This window comes from Tenrec ecaudatus, chromosome 6 (genome assembly GCF_050624435.1).
Source record: "Tenrec ecaudatus isolate mTenEca1 chromosome 6, mTenEca1.hap1, whole genome shotgun sequence".
In the NCBI taxonomy this organism is placed as follows: domain Eukaryota; kingdom Metazoa; phylum Chordata; class Mammalia; order Afrosoricida; family Tenrecidae; genus Tenrec; species Tenrec ecaudatus.
Genome location: NC_134535.1, coordinates 66,761,585 through 66,781,637, shown reverse-complemented (window position 1 = coordinate 66,781,637; position 20,053 = coordinate 66,761,585). Strand labels below are relative to the sequence as shown.

Here is a 20,053-nt window from a genome sequence, read left to right as displayed (position 1 = left end):
TCACTGTCACTGAGTCGATGCTGGCTTATAGCAATCTTATAAAGGCAGAACTTCCTTTGTGAGTAGAATGCCCTGTTTTCTGCAGAGTGGCTGATGGTTTCCAAGTGCCAATCTTACAGATCGAAGCCCAACTCGTAATATTTATACCACTCTGCTCCTGCTCATAGTGTTCTATACAACAGAACACTACCTGATGGTGCATTATCCTCACTGTAATTGTGTGCTTGAGTTCATTGTTCTACTTCTGTGTCAATAAATCAGCCTGAGTAAGCATCTTCGTCCACATTACCACGCCTGATGGTCCATCTCAAAGAGTGGTCATTCTTGATAATGTGTCCAAAGCACATGAGACAAAAACCTCACCATCCTCCCTTCTAAGAACCATTTTTACTGTTGTTCTTCCCAGAGAAAGTTGTTTGTTCTGGCAGTCCAGATGGCTTTTCAAAGAAGCTAAGGGAATATTTCTTTTTTTAAATCCTACTTCCCCACGAACTTTTTGAAGTCCCTTGTATCCTGTATTCTTTATCAATAGCATAACTCAAAGCATCAATTCTTTTTATTCCCTGTTTGTGGTCCCGCTTTCCTATACATAGGAAGATGGTTGAAAAATCCGTGACTCGAGTCAAGCATACCTTAGTCGTGAAGGTGGCATCGGATATGTCTAAAGCACTAGTATACAGTGGTAAAAAATAAGGTACTAATATATAATTATAACAGAGGAAGCAAGTCCTGAAAATTCACCAGTCAAAACACTGGAATTGTTCAAAATTTTTATCAGTTTGATTCGTAATATAGAGTGTTCCCTCTTATTCTTGGGTGGGTGGTTTTAAATTGATGTCTGTTTTAATTGCCTATAGGAAGAAGATGTTGATTTTCTGGCCAGATTTTCTAAGCTGGTTAATGGAATGGGACAGTCATTGATAGTTAGCTGGACAAAATTAATTAAGAATGGGGATATTAAGAATGCTCAAGAAGCACTCCAAGCTATTGAAACAAAAGTGGCATTGATGTTGCAGCTATTAATTCATGAGGATGATGACATCTCCTCTAACATTATTGGGTTTTGTTATGATTATCTTCATATTTTGAAACAGGTAAGTCCTTGTTTTAATCTTTTTGTCCAGTAGGTCATATAAAGAGGCCATAGCGAATTTGAAAAATAGGAAAATGCCTACCCACGAACAATCAACTTACAGCTTTTGATTGTTAAATGACTAGTGCCATCTTTTTCTCTGTACATTTTCCCCCTTATGTTAGAATAATGATGTTTATTTTATTTAAAGAAAGAAAACGTCTTAGAAAAGTAGGAATAGACAGGTTCTGAAATTCCCTTGACTAATGAACAGGACATTTTGTTATAGGCATAGGTTATTACTCTATTTTGCCCCTGAATATCTAAATGCAAGTACTCCCCTGATTACTAATGTCTGACTTACAGATGACTCCTCCAAACAAAAAAACTCATGGTCAGGTTGATTCGGATGCAGCAATTTTGCAGAACAGAGTAGAAAGCCTCATCTTTTTCCTGAGGAGTGCCTGGTGGTTTGCAACTGCTGACATTGCAGTTAGCAACCCCATGTGTAACCACTATAGTACCAGGGCTTCTTCAGACAATTCCTACTGGCCCTTTAATGCAAGCCTTTGATCTAATTGTGTCATGGCCATGAAACTAAACAGAAATAGAAGTGGTTTCAATTTTTTTTATTGTTTCATTGAGATAATGAACAGAGAAAAGGGCTGAAGTGCTGGAAAGTGATCCTGTTCAGGAACCTTATACAGGACTAGAAAGGCACACACATTTAAAATGGTGAGGTTGGCCACCATCTTTGAGTAGGGCAGCACTCTTTCCAAAGCCCTGCTTTAGTATTATATAAATTTACCCTCACTTAAAACTATCTTGGGATAAAGTCTTTATCAATAAATCTTTAAAAGCACATGTAGCTTTTAAAGCACTGAAAAGGCTTTGAGCCTTTACTTGCACTAATGTAAAGTTAAATAAGAACTGTGTGCATCTGTTCTTACTGACCTACAGATTCTTAAAGACATGCTAGGAGCAGATCTTGTTCATAACCCAGGAATAGCCTGTAGAGTAGAAATGTTAAACATTCATTAATTAAAATGTTTCAATCGAAAAATTTCTCTTTAAACAATTGATTTTAAGTTGTAAACTTTATTACAATTGTATATGAGAGAATCATATCTATTTATGTGCTTTGAATTAATAGAAGTCTAGTTTAAATTGCCTCCCCCAAATGAATATAGCTTGCGTTCATTGTTATAAGCATAGTTTTTGTCTGCATGCACACTTCAAAGAAATTTTAGGAAATGCAAGGAGATACGAAAACCATAATCAGTTCAGCTATGTCCTGCTTTTTGAAAGTTCACTTTATAGCACCTAGCTTTGGCAAAGGACCTATATTATCACTAACTGAAAATCTGAAGAGGTTGTCACTTTCATGGAGTGAAGTGAAAACTAGCATTCAGCCTAGCGTTCAGCTTTTTTGTGTGTCAAGTGCAAGCCCTGAGTGCTTAAGCTCCATCCCATAAACTGCACTCAGCGTCTCTGCAACAAGCCACCATGACTGAACGGTGTCTATGAACACTATGCTTGTGGTATTTTAGGCTGTATGTTTTGTTTGCTATGAATTGGTAGGTTATTTTTTGGGCCTGGGATTCCCAGGTAAATAAATGGTAAATGTTCTGTCATTTTGTCAAAGGAAAGTTTCCAGAACAGTTTGCTTTCAGGTAGCAGGGTGAACCTATACTTTAAAAAAAAAAATCACAATACTGCCCTGGACTCTCAATCAGTTTATAGGATTGTTTTCCTCTTTCAAAAAACAAAACACACAAAATGAGATCAATATTTATTGTCCTATTACCTGCTTTAGTGCTAAAAACCCAATACTGATCTATATCTTTGGCAAGTTAATTTATGATGTGGAACTGCTATCTTGTAAGAATATTTAACTATAGTCATTTAACTACACTCCAGATAATTTACGTTTTAAAATAATTAGAAAGTTACCTGATAAGCAAATACCATTTTATTTAACCTAATGAATTATTACTTACTTTTTAACAGCTTACAGTGCTCTCGGATCAGCAAAAAGCTAATGTAGAGGTAAAATTGACTTATTTTGCTTTATTTAAATGGATAGATTTTGTTTCTGGAACTAGAATATATTAAAATATAACAAAATATGTTCATTTCAAATTGTCAGATTAAAGGAGACTGATTGATAAGGTTATTTATTGTTAAATTTAGGGAATCATGTTGGCCGTCATGAAAAAATTAACTTACGATGAAGAATACAATTTCGAAAATGAGGTAAGAATTTTTCACTTAGGGAAGATCAGTTTTAATTTTACTGTTGATATCAAATGAATTTTGGGCCCTTTAAAAACAAAACAGCAATAAATGGAAGCCTCTTAATTCTTCATTTGAGTATTTTTTTAATAATAAATCTTTTTATTGGGGCTCATACAACTCTTATCACAATCCATACATACGTCAATTGAGCAAAGCACCCTTATACATTCATTGCACTCGTCAGTCTCAAAATTCGCCTTCCATTTGGGTTCCTGGAATCAGCTCAGTTTCCTTTTTTTCCCTCCCCTTCCCTCCCCGCTTCCCCCTTCCCCCTGTTCCCTTAATAGTTTATAAATAATTATTTTATCTTATCTTACACTGCCCGGCGAGTATTTTGTTTTAATAATCTTTTTAAAATGATTTATCATATTGAGCTTAGTAAAATATTGATAATATGCATTGCTAATTTTGTTATTTTGTACTTAGAGTGGTGAATTAGAGGCCCAGGCTCTGGATGAGTGGGAACGAGGCTCTGAACTGTCTTGCCCCAGTTTCATATGGGATAACCTTCCATCAAACAGAGCCATTAGAGGCTTTCTAGGAACTCAGTCAGGGCATGAATTAAAGGGGGCTTTAAGACGTTTGTGGAAAATTGAATTAAACGGTAGTAGAATTTTCCCATGAACTTTTTGAAGCCATTTCACATTTAGCTGTATGATAACTGTTCTATTGGAATAGTAGCTTAAAGGATAACAATGATAACTCAATAGGGACATGTGACATGATGGGCTTATATTTACTGTCTAATCAGACAGTATTGTTAACATAGTTTACACTGGACATCAAAGTACAAGGAAAAAAGACGTCACAGGCTCACTTATCTGGGTGTGACTATGGTCTAGTGATTCCCTTGTCCTTAGCATTAGGTTATGGGACACACAATTTAGGCGCATTTCAATTTCCTCAACAAAAATGAGAGAAACTTCACATTTACCTCCTACCATTTATGCTGACTTTTATCCATTTAATGAGACAAATATATCCAAATTCATTTTCTTCTAACCCTTCTAATCTGGAAATTTTCTGTATGGTGTGTACAGAGTGTGGTATATCAATGTATACATGTCTGTTTGATACAAACATAAGTTGAGCAATAATCACAGTAAATCACTTCATTCATGAAAGCATTACTTGAGTAATAAATAATAAATGTAGTCAAAAAGTTCTTAGTAAGTAAACCTCAGTTGTAAAGAAAAACGATGCTGTGTAGATTGTCATACTGACAACCTGGCCCAAGCAACCCCTCGAATGGTCATTTACATCAAACCCAATATCTCTAATATTGTATATTAAAGATTATAAACTTTATAAACAGTATCACATAGTTTAGTGTATAATTATGCTTTAAATAATTTTTTTTAGAAAATGTGGTTGGTTTTGTTCATGTGTCAATTTGACACGTTCCTTAGAGACAGGTATATTAAGAAATGTCAGTACACCTAGCATTAATCACTTCTCTTTGTTTTTGGTTCTAGGCTTTCAAAGTACAGGGCTATGTTTAGAAATACTTCATTCATGAGCAATGGAGGCTAAAGCTAAGCTTAGTAATAGTTTCCCTATGTAAATACATACTGATGGAAAAACAAAACTTTGAGCAAGGATAAATCAAAAAGTATTGTGGCTAGGGTGCCATTTCATATGTATGCACATTTATCACAAACAAAACATGGTGATACTGAAAAGATAATGCAATAGGAAAAAGAGATACGTGCAGACAAGTTCTCTTGGTGGTAATGCTTGTCTTAGTCTCACTAGGGTGCTTTCAAAGAGGAAGTACCAGCTAAATAGTGGCTTCTGAAGAAATCTGCTGATCCAGTTAAGTTTCAAGGCATAGAGGCCAGCTTAGAAGGTTATGGTGCCTAATTTAGGGGAGTCATTTTGATAGCTTTTTTCTGAGGATGTAGGGTGACCATTGGAGCTTTATTATGAAAAAGTTTTAAGTAAATGGAAAACTGAGTTGGGAAGAGAAAGGCCAGGAGATTGTGCCCGATAATTTTTTCCTATCACAATAATGCACTTGCTCATTCTTTCAGGGTAGCAAGTCTTATAAGAGTTTCATTAGGAAAGTGTACCCATCTACCCTACAGCCCTCATCTTGCCCATGCAGACTTCTTTTTGTTCTCAAAAAGAACATTGAAAAAGGAGCATGATTTGAGTCCCTGAGGTGGTCAGATTTGTCCTGGCGTAAATCAAAGAGCACAGAATTTTCCCCATTCAGAATTTTCATGGCTTATGGAGGCTATGTCGAGAAGCAGTAGCTTCACGTTTTGAAATTTTTGTTCGTTTAGGAAAACATTTCTGAGATTTTTTATAGCAATGCTTTTTGACTCATCTTTGTATTTGTAAAATTTTTAAAACTACATGAGAAGTCAAAATGTGTGTAGATTTTAAGATCTTTTAAGTTTTTAAAATGAGGATTTTTAAAATGATGTTACAGGGTGAAGATGAAGCCATGTTTGTAGAATATAGAAAACAACTGAAGTTATTGTTGGACAGGCTTGCTCAAGTCTCACCAGAGTTACTGCTGGCGTCTGTTCGCAGAGTTTTTAGTTCTACACTGCAGTAAGTCTCATTGTCTTTGTAACATAACCACCTGTAATCCTGTGATACCTGGGGACGGAATAAAATAAGTGATACATAGTCATTAACTCATGTTGCTTCTTAAGATCTTATATGTATCTGTGGAAAGAATGCATTTTTATTGATACTTGTGGGGAGTGCTACTCTGGGACACAAACATCATCAGTATTTTCTACTTTTGTGATAATAGATATTATCTGGCAAAGTTAGCAATTACTTTGACATTTTAGTAACTAAAAGGGCTTTTTTAACGTTTCTAATTAACATTACTAGCTGTGGAAAACATGTTATGTTTAGACCTCACTGACCTTTTCTGCCCTGATAGGAGTTGGCAGACTACACGGTTTATGGAAGTTGAAGTCGTGATAAGGCTGCTGTATATGCTGGCAGAAGCGCTTCCACTGTCTCATGGTGCTCACTTCTCAGGCGATGTTTCAAAAGCCAGTGCTTTGCAAGATATGATGCGAACTGTAAGTATACCAGAATAATTTATTCTGAACATATATTTTCAGTTATACTTAAAGTTAGTGGGAGTTTCTTAATTGTCAGAGTTTAGTATCTCAATATTGGGGCATTTAATTGTTGAAATAATTCAGGAGTGGCTTTTTAAATTTTTTCTTACTACAGTTGGTAACATCAGGAGTTAGTTCCTACCAGCATACATCTGTGACATTGGAGTTCTTCGAAACTGTTGTTAGATATGAAAAATTTTTCACAGTTGAACCTCAGCACATTCCATGTGTACTAGTAAGTATACACTTTAGTTTGTTTTAAATTTTCCATGTATTTCATCAAATCAGCAGAGTTAGTATTCTTTAAAAAGCTTTCTGCCCTTTATAATTTCTCCCATAGCAGAAAGTTCTCAGAACATTTAAAAAAGCTTAGCTTTTACATGGGGACATGTCTGATCAGATGAAGGGGGAGGAAGAGAGAGTGGAGATCATCCTGGCCCACCAACCCTTGAGGACTACATTCCCGCTCAGAGCAGCCAATCCACAGAGAAGACCATGTGGCCGGCCCCACTTTGAGACACAACATCCCTCACTGACCCATAGCCCTACAGGGGACAACACTGGAGACACAGTGTGGGAATTCCACCTGATCTGATCCCAGCACACCGAGGCAAAACACTAAGGGTGTGGAGCAGAACGGCAAGGGGAACAGAGCAAAGAAGTCCCCAGGGAACACCAAAAATAGACTTTGGGGCCAGAACAGGGCTTGGCGCTCCTACAGACTCGACTGGAAACCACTCCTAAAGGCCAATAAACAGTCCTTGAACTAACTACCAAAAAAAAAAAAAGTTTAGCTTTAGGGTACCCTGAAGCTAAACTCTCTTAAAAATGGATATTTCCTGTCTAATCCATCATTTAAAACACGTCTCTAAGGGCTTATTTGTATGTAGTGGAAGGTTACTTATACTCCTGCCTTGGAGCCAAGAAGTGTTATGGGGGGGGGGGGGTTAAAATCATTTTATTGGGGGCTCATACAACTCTGATCACAATCCATACCTACATTCATTGTGTCAGCACATTTGTACATTTGCTGCCCTCATCATTCTCAAAACATTCACTTTCTACGTGAGCCCTTGGTATCAGCTCCTACTTTTTTCCCCTCCCTCCCTGTCTTGCCCTCCCTCATGAACCCTTGGTAATTTATAAATTATTATTTTGTCTTTTTATTTGTTTTAATTTTATTAGGGGCTCATACAACTCTTAGCACAACACACACATACATCAATTGTGTCAAGCACATTTGTACATTCGTTGCCCTCATCATTCTCAAAACATTTGCTCTCCACCCTAGCATCAGCTCATTTTTCCCCTCCCTCCCCACTTCCCCACCCCATGACCCCTTGATAATTTATAGATTATTATTTTGTCATATCTTACACTGTGCGACGTCTCCCTTCACCCACTTTTCAGTTGTCTGTCCCCCAGGGAGGAGGTCACATGTAGATCCTTAGAGTCAGTAAGAAGTAAAATATAATGTAAGCAATTATACGGGAATGAAAACTAATAGTGAAGATGTCTCTCTTTGTCTAGATGGCTTTCTTAGATCACAGAGGTCTGCGGCATTCGAATGCAAAAGTCCGCAGTAGAACTGCTTACTTGTTTTCTAGATTTGTCAAATCGCTCAAGTAAGTATTTTGTTCATTTGTTTCTATTCAGGTTATTAAGTTGACATATATTTATTTTCTAAGCGTGTATAGTTAGTACATTTGATTCTTTCAATCCTAAGGCTTTTTTATGTCATTGTGTGTTATGACTTAATTTTCTGCTCATTAGGCAGTTACTTTTAATCATAACTAACAAGTGGTTTCTTGCATCTTTGTGTAGAATCTGTTTACCATTAGTCACATTCGTTATTAAATAAGAACAGCAATTTTCTTTTTTGTTGTGTCCGTAAATCAATTGTTTATGGCTACCTCTTTAAATTATAAAGAACACATCATTAAAGATGCATTTTAAAACCATATCCACTTTGAATTCTTTGAGTGTCATTTTTTGGTATAAAACTGCTTGTTTTTAAGATTGTAAATTGCCTTTTCAATCTATCACTGACAGAGCAGACAGGCATAATTTTTTCAGGAAGTGTTTTTATATCATAACCATATAATCAGCATAGAGCAAAACTTCCTTTTGGAATTTTGAAGTTCTTATCTACTAATTATGTTTTTCCATTTTTGTCTTTCTTCAGTAAACAAATGAATCCTTTTATTGAAGATATTTTAAATAGAATACAAGATTTATTAGAGCTTTCTCCACCTGTAAGTATCTGTTTTTCTAGGGTATAGATTTTCCCCAAATATTATGCCATAATCTTCACTTTTATTTATTGCCTTTTTTTAAAAAAACCTTGAAACGAGCAAGGGTTAGGCTTTGTTTACCAGCATATCTGTGGGGCAAGTAAAACAGTAATAGAAATAATAAGGAATTTAGAGTTGACTGGTTAATTTGCTGGCAGGAGCTATGTTATGCTCCCTGTGTAATATTTAATGATAGTGAAGTATTTCATGGAGAAGGAAAAAGTTAATTTCTGAATTATTCCCAGTTTAATCCTATTACCCATTGTATTGAACTATTTCTGTCTAGTTTCAAGTGTGGGATTAAAAATAATTAATTTTGCTTGATTTGAATGTAGTCTTCATATTACTAGAAAGAGTTTAGTTGAATTACATTTTAAGTACATTTTTATTTATACATACTTTTGTGTAAATATTAATATTGTCCTTATTTTTTCTTAATGTTTGAAGTTATCACTGTGGCTGGCACTTAAAAGTATTAAAAATACAGTGTCAGCAGGACTTTGAATGAACAGCGGAGAAACGGCAATCACCCACGAGATAACAGGCGCTCATCCCGTTACCTCAGGGGGCCCCAGCAAGATGTTATGCCTCGCTGGGGTACCACTGACCCGTGTATAAGCTTAACCCCAGTTTTTCACATTTTTTGTGCCGAAAAACTTGGCTTATACACGAGTATGTTTGGTAGTATGGCTTATATACCACCAATTTTTTTTGTGTATCTCATTTTAAGCCCACAAGAGCCACGGAAACATAAGATTTGTACAAAATGAGTACATGGTAGAAGACTAATAATGATCTGATAAGAACTTTTGCAGGTTGGCAGCGCCAGAATTTTAAAACCATTGGGGTTTTTTGACCTGTAATCCAGTTAATTAATATTATATGCTCCTGGGAAACAATAAAGAGTTGATGTGATAGGTTACATCTCCTAACTTTTCCCACTTGTAATTATTCCGAGAGGAACTGAAAGAAGGAAGGTTTCACGAAGGCTAATTGTCATTTTAGGAGAATGGTTACCAGTCCTTGTTGAGCAGTGATGATCAACTGTTTATCTATGAGACAGCTGGAGTGCTGGTTGTTAACAGTGAATACCCAGCAGAAAGGAAACAAGCATTAATGAGGAATCTCTTGACTCCACTAATGGAAAAGTTTAAGATTCTGTTAGAAAAATTGATGCTGGCACAGGATGAAGAAAGGCAGGCATCTCTAGCAGATTGTCTTAACCATGCTGTTGGATTTGCCAGGTGAGCATGATTACAGGTAAAACTGTGGTTTGTGTCCACGTACAGAACCAGTTATCTGAGTCTTTTAGAAATGAGGACAAGTATCTAAAACCAAATTGTCCAGACGCTAGTCACACCTTTCTTTGTAAGTCATTGGTTTAGAAGATTTCGCTGAGGAAGGAACTACATCTTAATAACATTCTGCATTTCTTCCTGACATCAGTGTATTGCCCTTAAATCTGCTGAATTATTTGGTGTAAGCTAAAGCCATTACATACTGTGATACCTTAGCTAGGTCTTGTGGGCTTTTCTTTAGCTGTTGCTATATAGAATACTTCAGAGAAGGATTTAATTTGAACCCTTTGGTTTTGGGACTGTAACCCTAAACAGTGGTTTAAAAAGAACCATATTAATTAAAGATGGTAGTAACCCTGAAATGGAACATAAGAGATTGGTTCGCTGGTCAGTTTTGTACCTTTTTGTGCATTGTGTTTTATTTTTTAAATGTTTAAAAACATCCAATTTTCGGGTCTTGTTTTGCTTTATATTTATAGTCGAACCAGCAAAGCTTTCAGCAACAAGCAGACTGTGAAACAGTGCGGCTGTTCTGAAGTTTATCTGGATTGTTTACAGACATTCTTGCCAGCCCTCAGTTGTCCCTTACAAAAGGATATCCTCAGAAGTGGAGTTCGCACTTTCCTTCATCGCATGATTATTTGTCTAGAGGAAGAAGTTCTTCCATTTATCCCATCTGCCTCAGAACACATGCTCAAAGATTGTGAAGCAAAAGACCTCCAGGAGTTCATTCCTCTTATCAACCAGATTACAGCCAAATTTAAGGTACCACAAACCTTTGAGCTGGCTTAAAGATCTCCTGACTAAACGAACTTCTGATTTTAGATGCATCAGTCTTTGGATATATTTTGGTATTCCCCCACCTACCCTGTGGTTTATTTTTCAAATAGATTTTCTTTAGGGCATGGTTCCGTTTGTATGTATTTGTCTGTATCGATGGATCCATTGTATGTATGTATTTCATCCCCAGTATCTTGTACATTGACATATAAGACATGCTTAAAGCAAGACCTTACCTGTACATCAGAAGAAACAGAACACTGTGATCTGAATGCTTGGGTAGGAATGTAAAAGTACTGATTCAATGTACTAAAGCTAGTTAAATATAAGCAAGGAAATTTAAGCCAGGTATAAGCTAGCTAATAAAGAGTGGCTAACACTTGCATAGTCATTCTATATTCAAGATACGCACTAAGCATTTTTAGTACATTAAATCTTCATTAAACAACCTTGGGTTGCTATGTGTTATTGATTGTGACTCAGAGCAACCCAGTAGGGCAGAGTAGCAGTGCCCATGGGGATTTCTGAGGCTGTAAATCTTTATGGACGCAGACAGCCATATGCCACATCTTTTACCACCAGCGCTCCTTAAAACAACCGTATGAAGTAGAAAACTGGAGGGAAGTTAGGGAATTTGTCCTAGGGCATCTTAACACCTGAGAACTCAATTGTACATTAATTTAGCAATAAAAATCGCATGAGGCGGTTAATGGAAAATTTTTATTATCTTTCAATTCCATTATGTTTTGTCACAAACTTTTTGAAGCCCGCTTATATTTTAATATAGCCCACGGTAATATTAAATCATAAAATGTGAATTCATTGTCACCTGCTGAACCTTAAACTGTAGGGAATGGGTTGAACACAGTGAAATTTTCAATAGCGTATAGCTTTGTAAATTTGCCTTAACGTTATTTAGTTAACGGAATTGTGGAGATATATCTATGTATATATACACATACATGCATATACACAAATTATATAGATGTATGCTACATATATGTAATTTGTAAGGTTTTAAAAATCTTGTACATTTCACATTTTTATTACTCATTTCTAAAGTAGTAATCATTGTTTTAATCTTTAGATACAGGTATCCCCATTTTTACAACAGATGTTCATGCCTCTACTTCATGCAATTTTTGAAGTGTTGCTCAGACCAGCAGAAGAAAACGACCAGTCTGCTGCTTTAGAGAAGCAAATGTTGAGGCGGAGTTACTTTGCTTTCCTACAAACCGTCACAGGCAGTGGGATGAGTGAAGTCATCGCAAATCAAGGTAGGGAGGATGGGTGCATGGCTGTTGGCCCCCCCAAAGGACAACTCATTATTAAAGTAAGTAGGACTATATGGAAAATTCTACTTTCAAGAGAATATTGAGTCTTATAAAAAAATTTTGTGCTTAAAATTTAAGATCCCAGTTAATGAACTTGCGGGATCTTGCCATTTGGAATGCCTTTTATCTAAAAACAATATATAGCTAATTAGCTTTAGGTTGCCGTCCTAGATTTTTCTCTAAATTAAACTCAAGTTTTTCTGTCGTCAGGTGCAGAGAATGTAGAGCGTGTATTGGTTACTGTTATTCAAGGGGCAGTTGAATATCCAGATCCAATTGCACAGAAAACATGCTTTATCATCCTTTCAAAGTTGGTAGAACTCTGGGGTAAGCTTTTTCTTTTATTTGAACTTCATTTTCCCAACTGATTTCCTAAGACTCATAGAGCTGAAACCTAGTGATAGCCTGAATCTAGACAGAATTGGGCAGTTGGTTTTCATCTCTGATGATAGTTTTTTTTTCTTGACGCGATGTTCACAAATGCTTTATTTTTACCAGCCCCAAACTAGAAACCCGCATGTCCATAAACATGAGTGGATAAACAAAAGTGTATTCATGTAGTGGAACACTACTGAACAGTATAGAATGGATCACAAAATGATTATGCTTAGTGAAATAATAGGTCCATTAAGGGGAACAACAGCACTAGGGAAGTGTACACATAGTGTACTAATCAATCATGAGATCAGAAGGGCCACTTTTATCCAAGGACAACGTTCAGAAGGGCTAGGAAAGAAAGGAGCAATGGGAACAGGAAACTCGGGGAGGATATGAGATGAGTGGTGTTACATTGAAGGTATTGTGATGAATGATGTAAAATAAAATGTGAATTGTTGAATGTAACACTGATAATCTGCTCTGTAAACTTTTAACCTACAGCACAATAGAGTTTTAATTTTTTAAAAAGGCCCAATAAAAAGTGACCCTAGACGGAATTTGCTTGGCTAGTTTAATTCAATGCAGACAGAGCTTAGCTCAGAAGGTTAATTTCAAAGGCGTAATCTTGATTTTCGCAAAGGACACGACGATCATGGGGGCTTACTACGAAATATTAGAAAAGGAAGAACTGCACTGGTCAGAAAAATGCCCACAAAGTTGCATGTAGGGATTCTTCCCCCATCACAATGCATTTGCTCATGAGGGTATTAAAGGCCATCTTAGGAGAATTTGTTGGAACCGCACCCCATCAGTCCAACAGGCCTGATCTTTCCCTACAGACCTTTTGTTTTTGTTGCCAGAATGCAGAGCGCAGAGCGTTTCAAAGGACCAGTATTTGAATCCCTCGAGGATACCAAAGCAGCTTTTTCACATCGTGTAAATTGAATAACAAAATTCTTTTTTCTTAAATCATTTTATTGTAAACTCTTATCACAATCCATACATCCATCCATTGTATCAAGCACATTGGTACATTTGTTGTCATCATCATTCTCAAAACATTTGCTTTCTACTTGAGATCCTCATTTGGTATCTGATCCTCATTTTCCCCTCCCTCTCTGCTCCGCCCTTCCTCAGGAACCCTTGATAATTATAAATTACTATTATTTTGTCATATCTTACACTCATCGATAGCTCCCTTCACCCACTTATCTGTTGTCGGATCCCCTAGGGAGGAGGTTTTATGTAAATGCTTATAATCGGTTCCCCCTTTCCACCCTACCCTCCCTCCACCCTCCTGGTGTCGCCACTCTCACCACTGGTCCTGAAGGGATCATCCGTCCTGGATTCCCTGTTTCCAGTTCCTATCTGTATCAGTGTACATCCTCTGGTCTAGTCGAATTTGTAAGGTATTGGGATCATGATAGTGGGGAGGAAGAAGCATTTAAGAACGAGAGGAAAGTTGTATGTTTAATCATTGCTACTCTGTGACCCTTCTGTAAGGGGATATCTAGTTAGCATAATTTTTTTAATTATTATTTTTTTCATCAGCGACCGAGCAGGCCGGCAGCCTCTCGGGGGCATAGAATTCTTTAGGAATGGTTTAGAGCAGGGGTGGCCCATGATGCTCTGAGATAAAATGGAAAAAAAATTGTTATGAAGAAAATCGCGCTTAGGGGGGAGATTGAGGCAATACTAGACACACAATTCCCTCATTTTATTTTTTTCAGAGCATTGTGGGCCACAAAAAATTACCTCAGGGGCCGCATGCAACCTGCAGGCCACCAGTTTTGACACCCTGGTTTAGAGAGATGGAAATACTCCCTTCCAAAAGTGTATGTGGTTGCTTCAGAAAGTTTTGTGGAAGAAGTCCATTATCTTTTTATCTTTCTTTTATTTTCATTTTTTCCAGGAATTTTTTGAAGCCCCTTCATCTAGAGCTAGAGGGGAAGATACTGTCAAGAAAGTGACATTACATTTTGGTATTTTGTTTAAGGATTTAAGGAGTCTGATTTTGTAGCAATACTTTTGACTTGCCCTTGCATATATATTTTGGTTATTAGATTCTCATTGGATATATTCTTTCCAAAGATGTTTGCCAGTTTTTTTTTGTTTTGTTTTTTCCCCACTTTTGGGGTAGATTTTTGATCAACATGGTAATTTTTTTTAAGATCCTATTTCTTTGTGCTTGGTTAGTATTGGTTAGCAATACTTGGTTAGCAAGGACAGACAGTGTTGCCTTGTATTTTAAAAAAATTTTAAAGAAATTTATGGTTTTTATTTTCACATTTCAGTTCTAAATTCATTTTGAATTTGTTTTCACATGTGGGATAAGATATGGGATCCAGTTTCCATTTTCTGCACATGTGGAAATTCAACTTCTCCAACATCAATTATCAAAGGAACTTCTTTCCCCTTTGAATGGCTTATCTCTCTTGTCACAGATCAGTTGACTATGTATGAGTAGGTTTATTTCTGAACTTGTTTCTGTTCTATTGGTTCCTAGGTATATTGTTATAATACCAGGCTGTTTTGATTACTATGGCTATGTTTTAATGACTTTTCTTGTATAAAGGTAATATTTTAAATTCCTTCAACAGGAGGTAAAGATGGACCAGTGGGATTTGCTGACTTTGTTTATAAGCACATTGTTCCTGCATGTTTTCTGGCGCCATTAAAGCAAACCTTTGACCTGGCAGATGCACAGACAGTATTGGTAAGTACCTACAAGTTTTTATTTACCTTGAGAAGCTCCCATGTACTTTAATTTTCACTAATTTCTTCCAGGCCAAGTTAATTATGTTGTTTTGCTTTCTTCTTAATTTCAAAGCAGGATTCATTTTTAAAAGTTTGAACATAGGCTAACCAATGATTGGTGATTGAAAATCCACCAGCTGCTCTGTGAGAGAAAGAGGAGGCTGTCTGCTTCTGTAAAGATTAAGTCTGAGAAATCCTAGGGAGCCATTCTACTCTGTCCTACAGAGTTGCTGTGAATTGTAAATAACTTGACAGCAGTGGGCTTGATTTGGTCTTCTAGGCACAGTAGGTGATTTCTCTTGAATTATACCCTACAAACCTGGTGTCCTTCCTCGCATTCTGAAAGGAAGTGTTCAAGAAGGCTGTGATCCATTGGGGCCAAACTGAAGCTTTTCTCCACAATAGACTTCAAGTGGTCAAAAAGTTATCACCTACCTACTCTTGGTGACTGCATGTTAACATTACACTATTACCTCATTACACTATTACTATTACACTATTACACTATTACCTCATTACACTATTACCTCATTACACTATTACCTCATTACACTATTACCTCATTACACTATTACCTCATTTTGCACCAACTTCATGATCCTGGGTTCTACATTAGATGATTTTTTAAAATAATTAAATCCTCACTGAATCTGCAAATATTTAGAAAAATAGTATTCTGTTTACAGAAAACTAAGATTCATTTGTAAGATCCTCACTGAAATGAATTTTGACATAGTCACTGCAATACTGAGCTTAAACAGCAGTGGTTGTCATGAGGATAGTAGGACGTGGCATTGTTTCATTCTCTGATGCATAAGGTTGCTATGTATCAGAACTGATTCTACAGCACCTAATAATAGCAGCAACAAAGCTCATTGTCAAAGGCTTCATGGGAACTTGAAATCAGTTCTGACTGATTCCAAAATTTTTGCCTTGTCTTTGCACTACCTCTTTCCAGAAGCATGAAACATGGTCATGAGTGCAATGAATAGTGTCCTTTACCTATATGACTTGTACTAGGGGCATGAGGAGCATGAGGAGAGATTCAGACTGAACTCTCCGCAAGATTTCCACTTGATTATAGGAAATCACAGATGCTATTGTGCCAAAAGTTATTAATAAGATGATGCCAGAGGCAGTACTGAGGGAAGAACGGAGAAGGGAGACCAGCAAGATGGAAAAATGTTAGGTGGTTGTTGCCTAAAGTGGAGAAGAGTGAGGCACTACAGATAAAAAGACAAAAGGCTGGTTGCTTGCTTTTCTAGTAGTGTTGATAACATTGGTACAATCTGTAGGAAAAGCCTGATCTGTATCTGCTTTTTTTACAGACATAAACATCAGTAACCCATGGTGCGTTCTAGAGTAAAAAGGTGACTGAAAGAGTGACAGATACAAAAGGGGCTCTGCTCTCATGTATGAGGTTGTCTAAATAAAACATGTAACTGGGAAATAACATTAATGATAAACATCTCATAAAAATCCAATTTTCCAATTTAAATAATTTTTCACGTGTTCCTTAGCAAGTTTAATGCAACCATCTTCCTTCATGGGTTTTGGCTTATTCACCCAAAAGGGTAATTTTAGAACATTTACTGATGAAAGTTAATTCATCACACAAAAGAGACGTAAGTAATGTCGTATCATCTTCACCCGTTCACATACCTGTATTCTACTCTACTTCTGTTCACTTGGGAGACCTCGTTGGTTTCTGCAGCGTTCTATGAGCAAGTGGAAGGTGGCCAGGTATTGACAAGTGTTACTTCTGGGCTAGAACATTTAATTGCCACTGTTTTTCTCTGAGTTCATGGTCATTGAATAGGAGAAAATTGGAGCTGAATCCATTTACAAATTCAGGGTTGGTTTCTAGCAGAAGCAAGAAACAGAACTTCATTTTAGACCGACACGTTAGTCATTAGTTTCAGTTTCCTCACCCCATTCTAAATCTCTGCCTAATTGTTTTGTTTCCTTTTGGTCCATCTGCCCCCACAAAAAACAAACAAACTAGAATAGCTTTTTCCTCATGGTATTTTCCTCAGATCTCATCTTCAGAATACTGCCAAGTAGTTGACTTATATCTCACTTCCCCACAACTTAGTAGCACTAGATTTCACAATTATAGTTTACTATATTAGAACAGCATTCTTTCTTAAATTTTTCTTTTTTACTTTTCTCCCCAGCTTATTTTCCCCACCTGCCTCTTAACTCTCTTTCTGGAAGGAAATACTCAGTGACTGGAGAAATAAAATAGAGGATCATTTATCAAGAATTAATCATACTAAAATTTTAAACTTGTGTTTCATAGGCTTTATCCGAGTGTGCAGTAACACTGAAAACAATTCATCTCAAACGGGTAAACTTTGGACCCTTCATTTTCATTTCACATGTGAATAAATACTTGTTTTGGTTGTAATTGCATTTCACTTATCTTTCTGGAAAGCTGTTCCTTTTATAAACGTAATTAACTTATAAGTTTTGGTTTTTTTAATGTGGGAGGGGCACGACTGAAGCTGCAGTATATTACTGCTTGTTAACATTTGGATAACAAGAAAGTTAAGAAGTATGTATGTTTGGAAAAGGACTGAAAAATTTTAACCAACAATTGAAGGTTCAGAATTCACCATCTTTGTCAGAACTAGCTTTCTCCAGCATCTCAGTATCACAAATGGTTAGAGCACTATATAATTTTACAATGCCCTATACAATTAGTTACAAGAGTATAAATTATATATCAAACGTATAGATTATAAGTGATTTGGGTTGACCCAAGATGGTATGCTTTTTTGCCATCTACAATACTTTTAAATAAGTTGAATTGGTGATGGCATTAAAAATCAGATTTTGTTATTTTTACAAGAATTTTTGTCTCCCATCTTTTCTCAAATGAAGTCAGAATGCTGACAGGGCTGGATTTCCCATATAGCTACAGTTAGTTAGCACTTAACAAGTCTGCTTTTTAAATTATGGTAATGGGGCTTGATCAGGTGTGCTTACAAAGCAAGCATAGATAGAATAGGGACCTGAGAAACTTTCTAAACCTGCAGGTCGTTTGGGAGCAGCAGGAATATACAGGAAGCCCAGTTGTAAAAAGTAATAGGCTGAAGATGGATTGATTTTTGTTGTTCCATTTGGGACCATGAACATATTAATACCTTTCAAAAGAGAAATTTAACTTAAAAAATGTTTTTGTTGTTGCTTCAGGCTACACTCTAACAAACATAAATGCCGTGAAAACTATTTTCAAATTGTATCCTAAATTCATTTGAAGCTTCTGGGGAAGGATAGAGTTAGGGTGAGTTCTGGTTTTTTATCTTACCTTCCACTGAGCTTATGAGGAAAGAAAACAAAAGAAAAAACCATTATTACGTAGCAAAGTGTAGTAGGCAGCCTCTATTGCAGAACAGGGGTTTTAGAAATTAGGTGATGTGCTTTTTAGTATTGTACCAGTCAACAATAGACTGGATAAATCTCTCTGGGTCTTAGTTTCTTCATCTGTTTCTTAATTGCTTTGTTTCTTGGACACGAAAAAGATGTGCTTTTAAAGTAAGCATTCTTATGTCAAGAAGAAAATGATTTGTTTATAATTATCTCATTATCAGGGCCCAGAATGTGTTCAGTATCTTCAACAAGAATACCTACCCTCCTTGCAGGTAGCACCAGAAATAATTCAGGTAAGAGCTTTCCTAGTGAATTTTCTCTTACTTTGTAAGGTATACTTCAGGCTAATTTTTCATTATAAATACATATAGTGGATTCAGCATCTCATCAGTTTCTGCATATACACTTTTATTGACACTAATTACATTCAAATTGTGCACCTGTTTTTACTCTATTATTAAATGAAGCCCTCCGAGCAAAACCTTGTCACTTTGGGTTTTATATTTACCTTTTTATTTCATGTAAGTGAGATCCTCTGATTTACTTCCTCTCAGCATAGTGTCCTCTAGGCTCATCCATGTTGTATATTCAGACTCACTTCCTTTTATGACTCCACAATGTTCCATTGGTCTTGTGAATTGTGGTGCCATGAACATTGGTGTATATATGGTTTGCTGCTGCTTTCATGTCTCTTGGGTATATACTCTTAATTTCTCTTTAAAAAAATTAATACTAGACTAGTCCCAAGGAATTAGAGATTACAGATGTCTCAACTATCCAACCCTTATCTCCATGGGTTGTGCACTTCACTGCAGTATCCCACAGAAAATCATAAAACATTGAGGAAATGTCTCATATGGTGGTGGGTATTGTGCAGTCCCATAACTGAAGGTGAGATAAGGCAAATGCAGGGGTTCAGAGCCAAAAGCAAAAATGTCCATGTCACAGCAGGTCTATCTGTCCTGGATTCCCTGTGTTCCCAGTTCCTCTTTGTACCAGACAGCCTCTGGTTTAGCTAGATTTTTAAGGTAGAATTGGGATCATGATAATGGGGAGGGCAAGGGTGGGGAAGAGGCATTTAGTTAGGAACTAGAGGAAAGTTGTTTCATCGTTGCTACACTGCACTCTGACTGGCTCGTCTCCTCCCCGTGAGTCTTTCTGTAAGGGGATGTCTAGTTGCCTACAGATGGGCTTTGGGTCCCCAATTTGCACTCATTCACAATATAATTTTTGTTCTTTGATATCTGGTACATAATTTCTTCGCCACCTCGTGATCACACAGACTGGTGTGCTTCTTCCATGTGGGCTTTGTTGCTTCTGAACTAGATGGCTGCTGGTTTGCCTTCAAGTCTTTAAGACCTAGACACTATATCTT

At 36.7% G+C, this 20,053-nt stretch overlaps 1 protein-coding gene across 2 annotated transcripts in view; it reads left to right on the top strand.

Annotated features, from left to right (window-relative positions):
- The window catches only part of XPOT (exportin for tRNA), a 45,485-nt gene that overhangs the window by 17,967 nt on the left and 7,465 nt on the right, over positions 1 to 20,053 (top strand). For both annotated transcript variants that reach the window (XM_075551340.1, XM_075551341.1), the window contains exons 9-23: positions 858 to 1,094; positions 3,083 to 3,121; positions 3,266 to 3,328; positions 5,808 to 5,932; positions 6,276 to 6,420; positions 6,578 to 6,697; positions 7,993 to 8,087; positions 8,648 to 8,717; positions 9,762 to 10,000; positions 10,534 to 10,819; positions 11,922 to 12,111; positions 12,379 to 12,495; positions 15,147 to 15,262; positions 17,606 to 17,653; positions 18,900 to 18,971. In XM_075551340.1, coding sequence (XP_075407455.1) covers positions 858 to 1,094; positions 3,083 to 3,121; positions 3,266 to 3,328; positions 5,808 to 5,932; positions 6,276 to 6,420; positions 6,578 to 6,697; positions 7,993 to 8,087; positions 8,648 to 8,717; positions 9,762 to 10,000; positions 10,534 to 10,819; positions 11,922 to 12,111; positions 12,379 to 12,495; positions 15,147 to 15,262; positions 17,606 to 17,653; positions 18,900 to 18,971 — 1,962 coding nt within the window. The remainder of the gene's footprint in view (positions 1 to 857; positions 1,095 to 3,082; positions 3,122 to 3,265; positions 3,329 to 5,807; positions 5,933 to 6,275; positions 6,421 to 6,577; positions 6,698 to 7,992; positions 8,088 to 8,647; positions 8,718 to 9,761; positions 10,001 to 10,533; positions 10,820 to 11,921; positions 12,112 to 12,378; positions 12,496 to 15,146; positions 15,263 to 17,605; positions 17,654 to 18,899; positions 18,972 to 20,053) is intronic.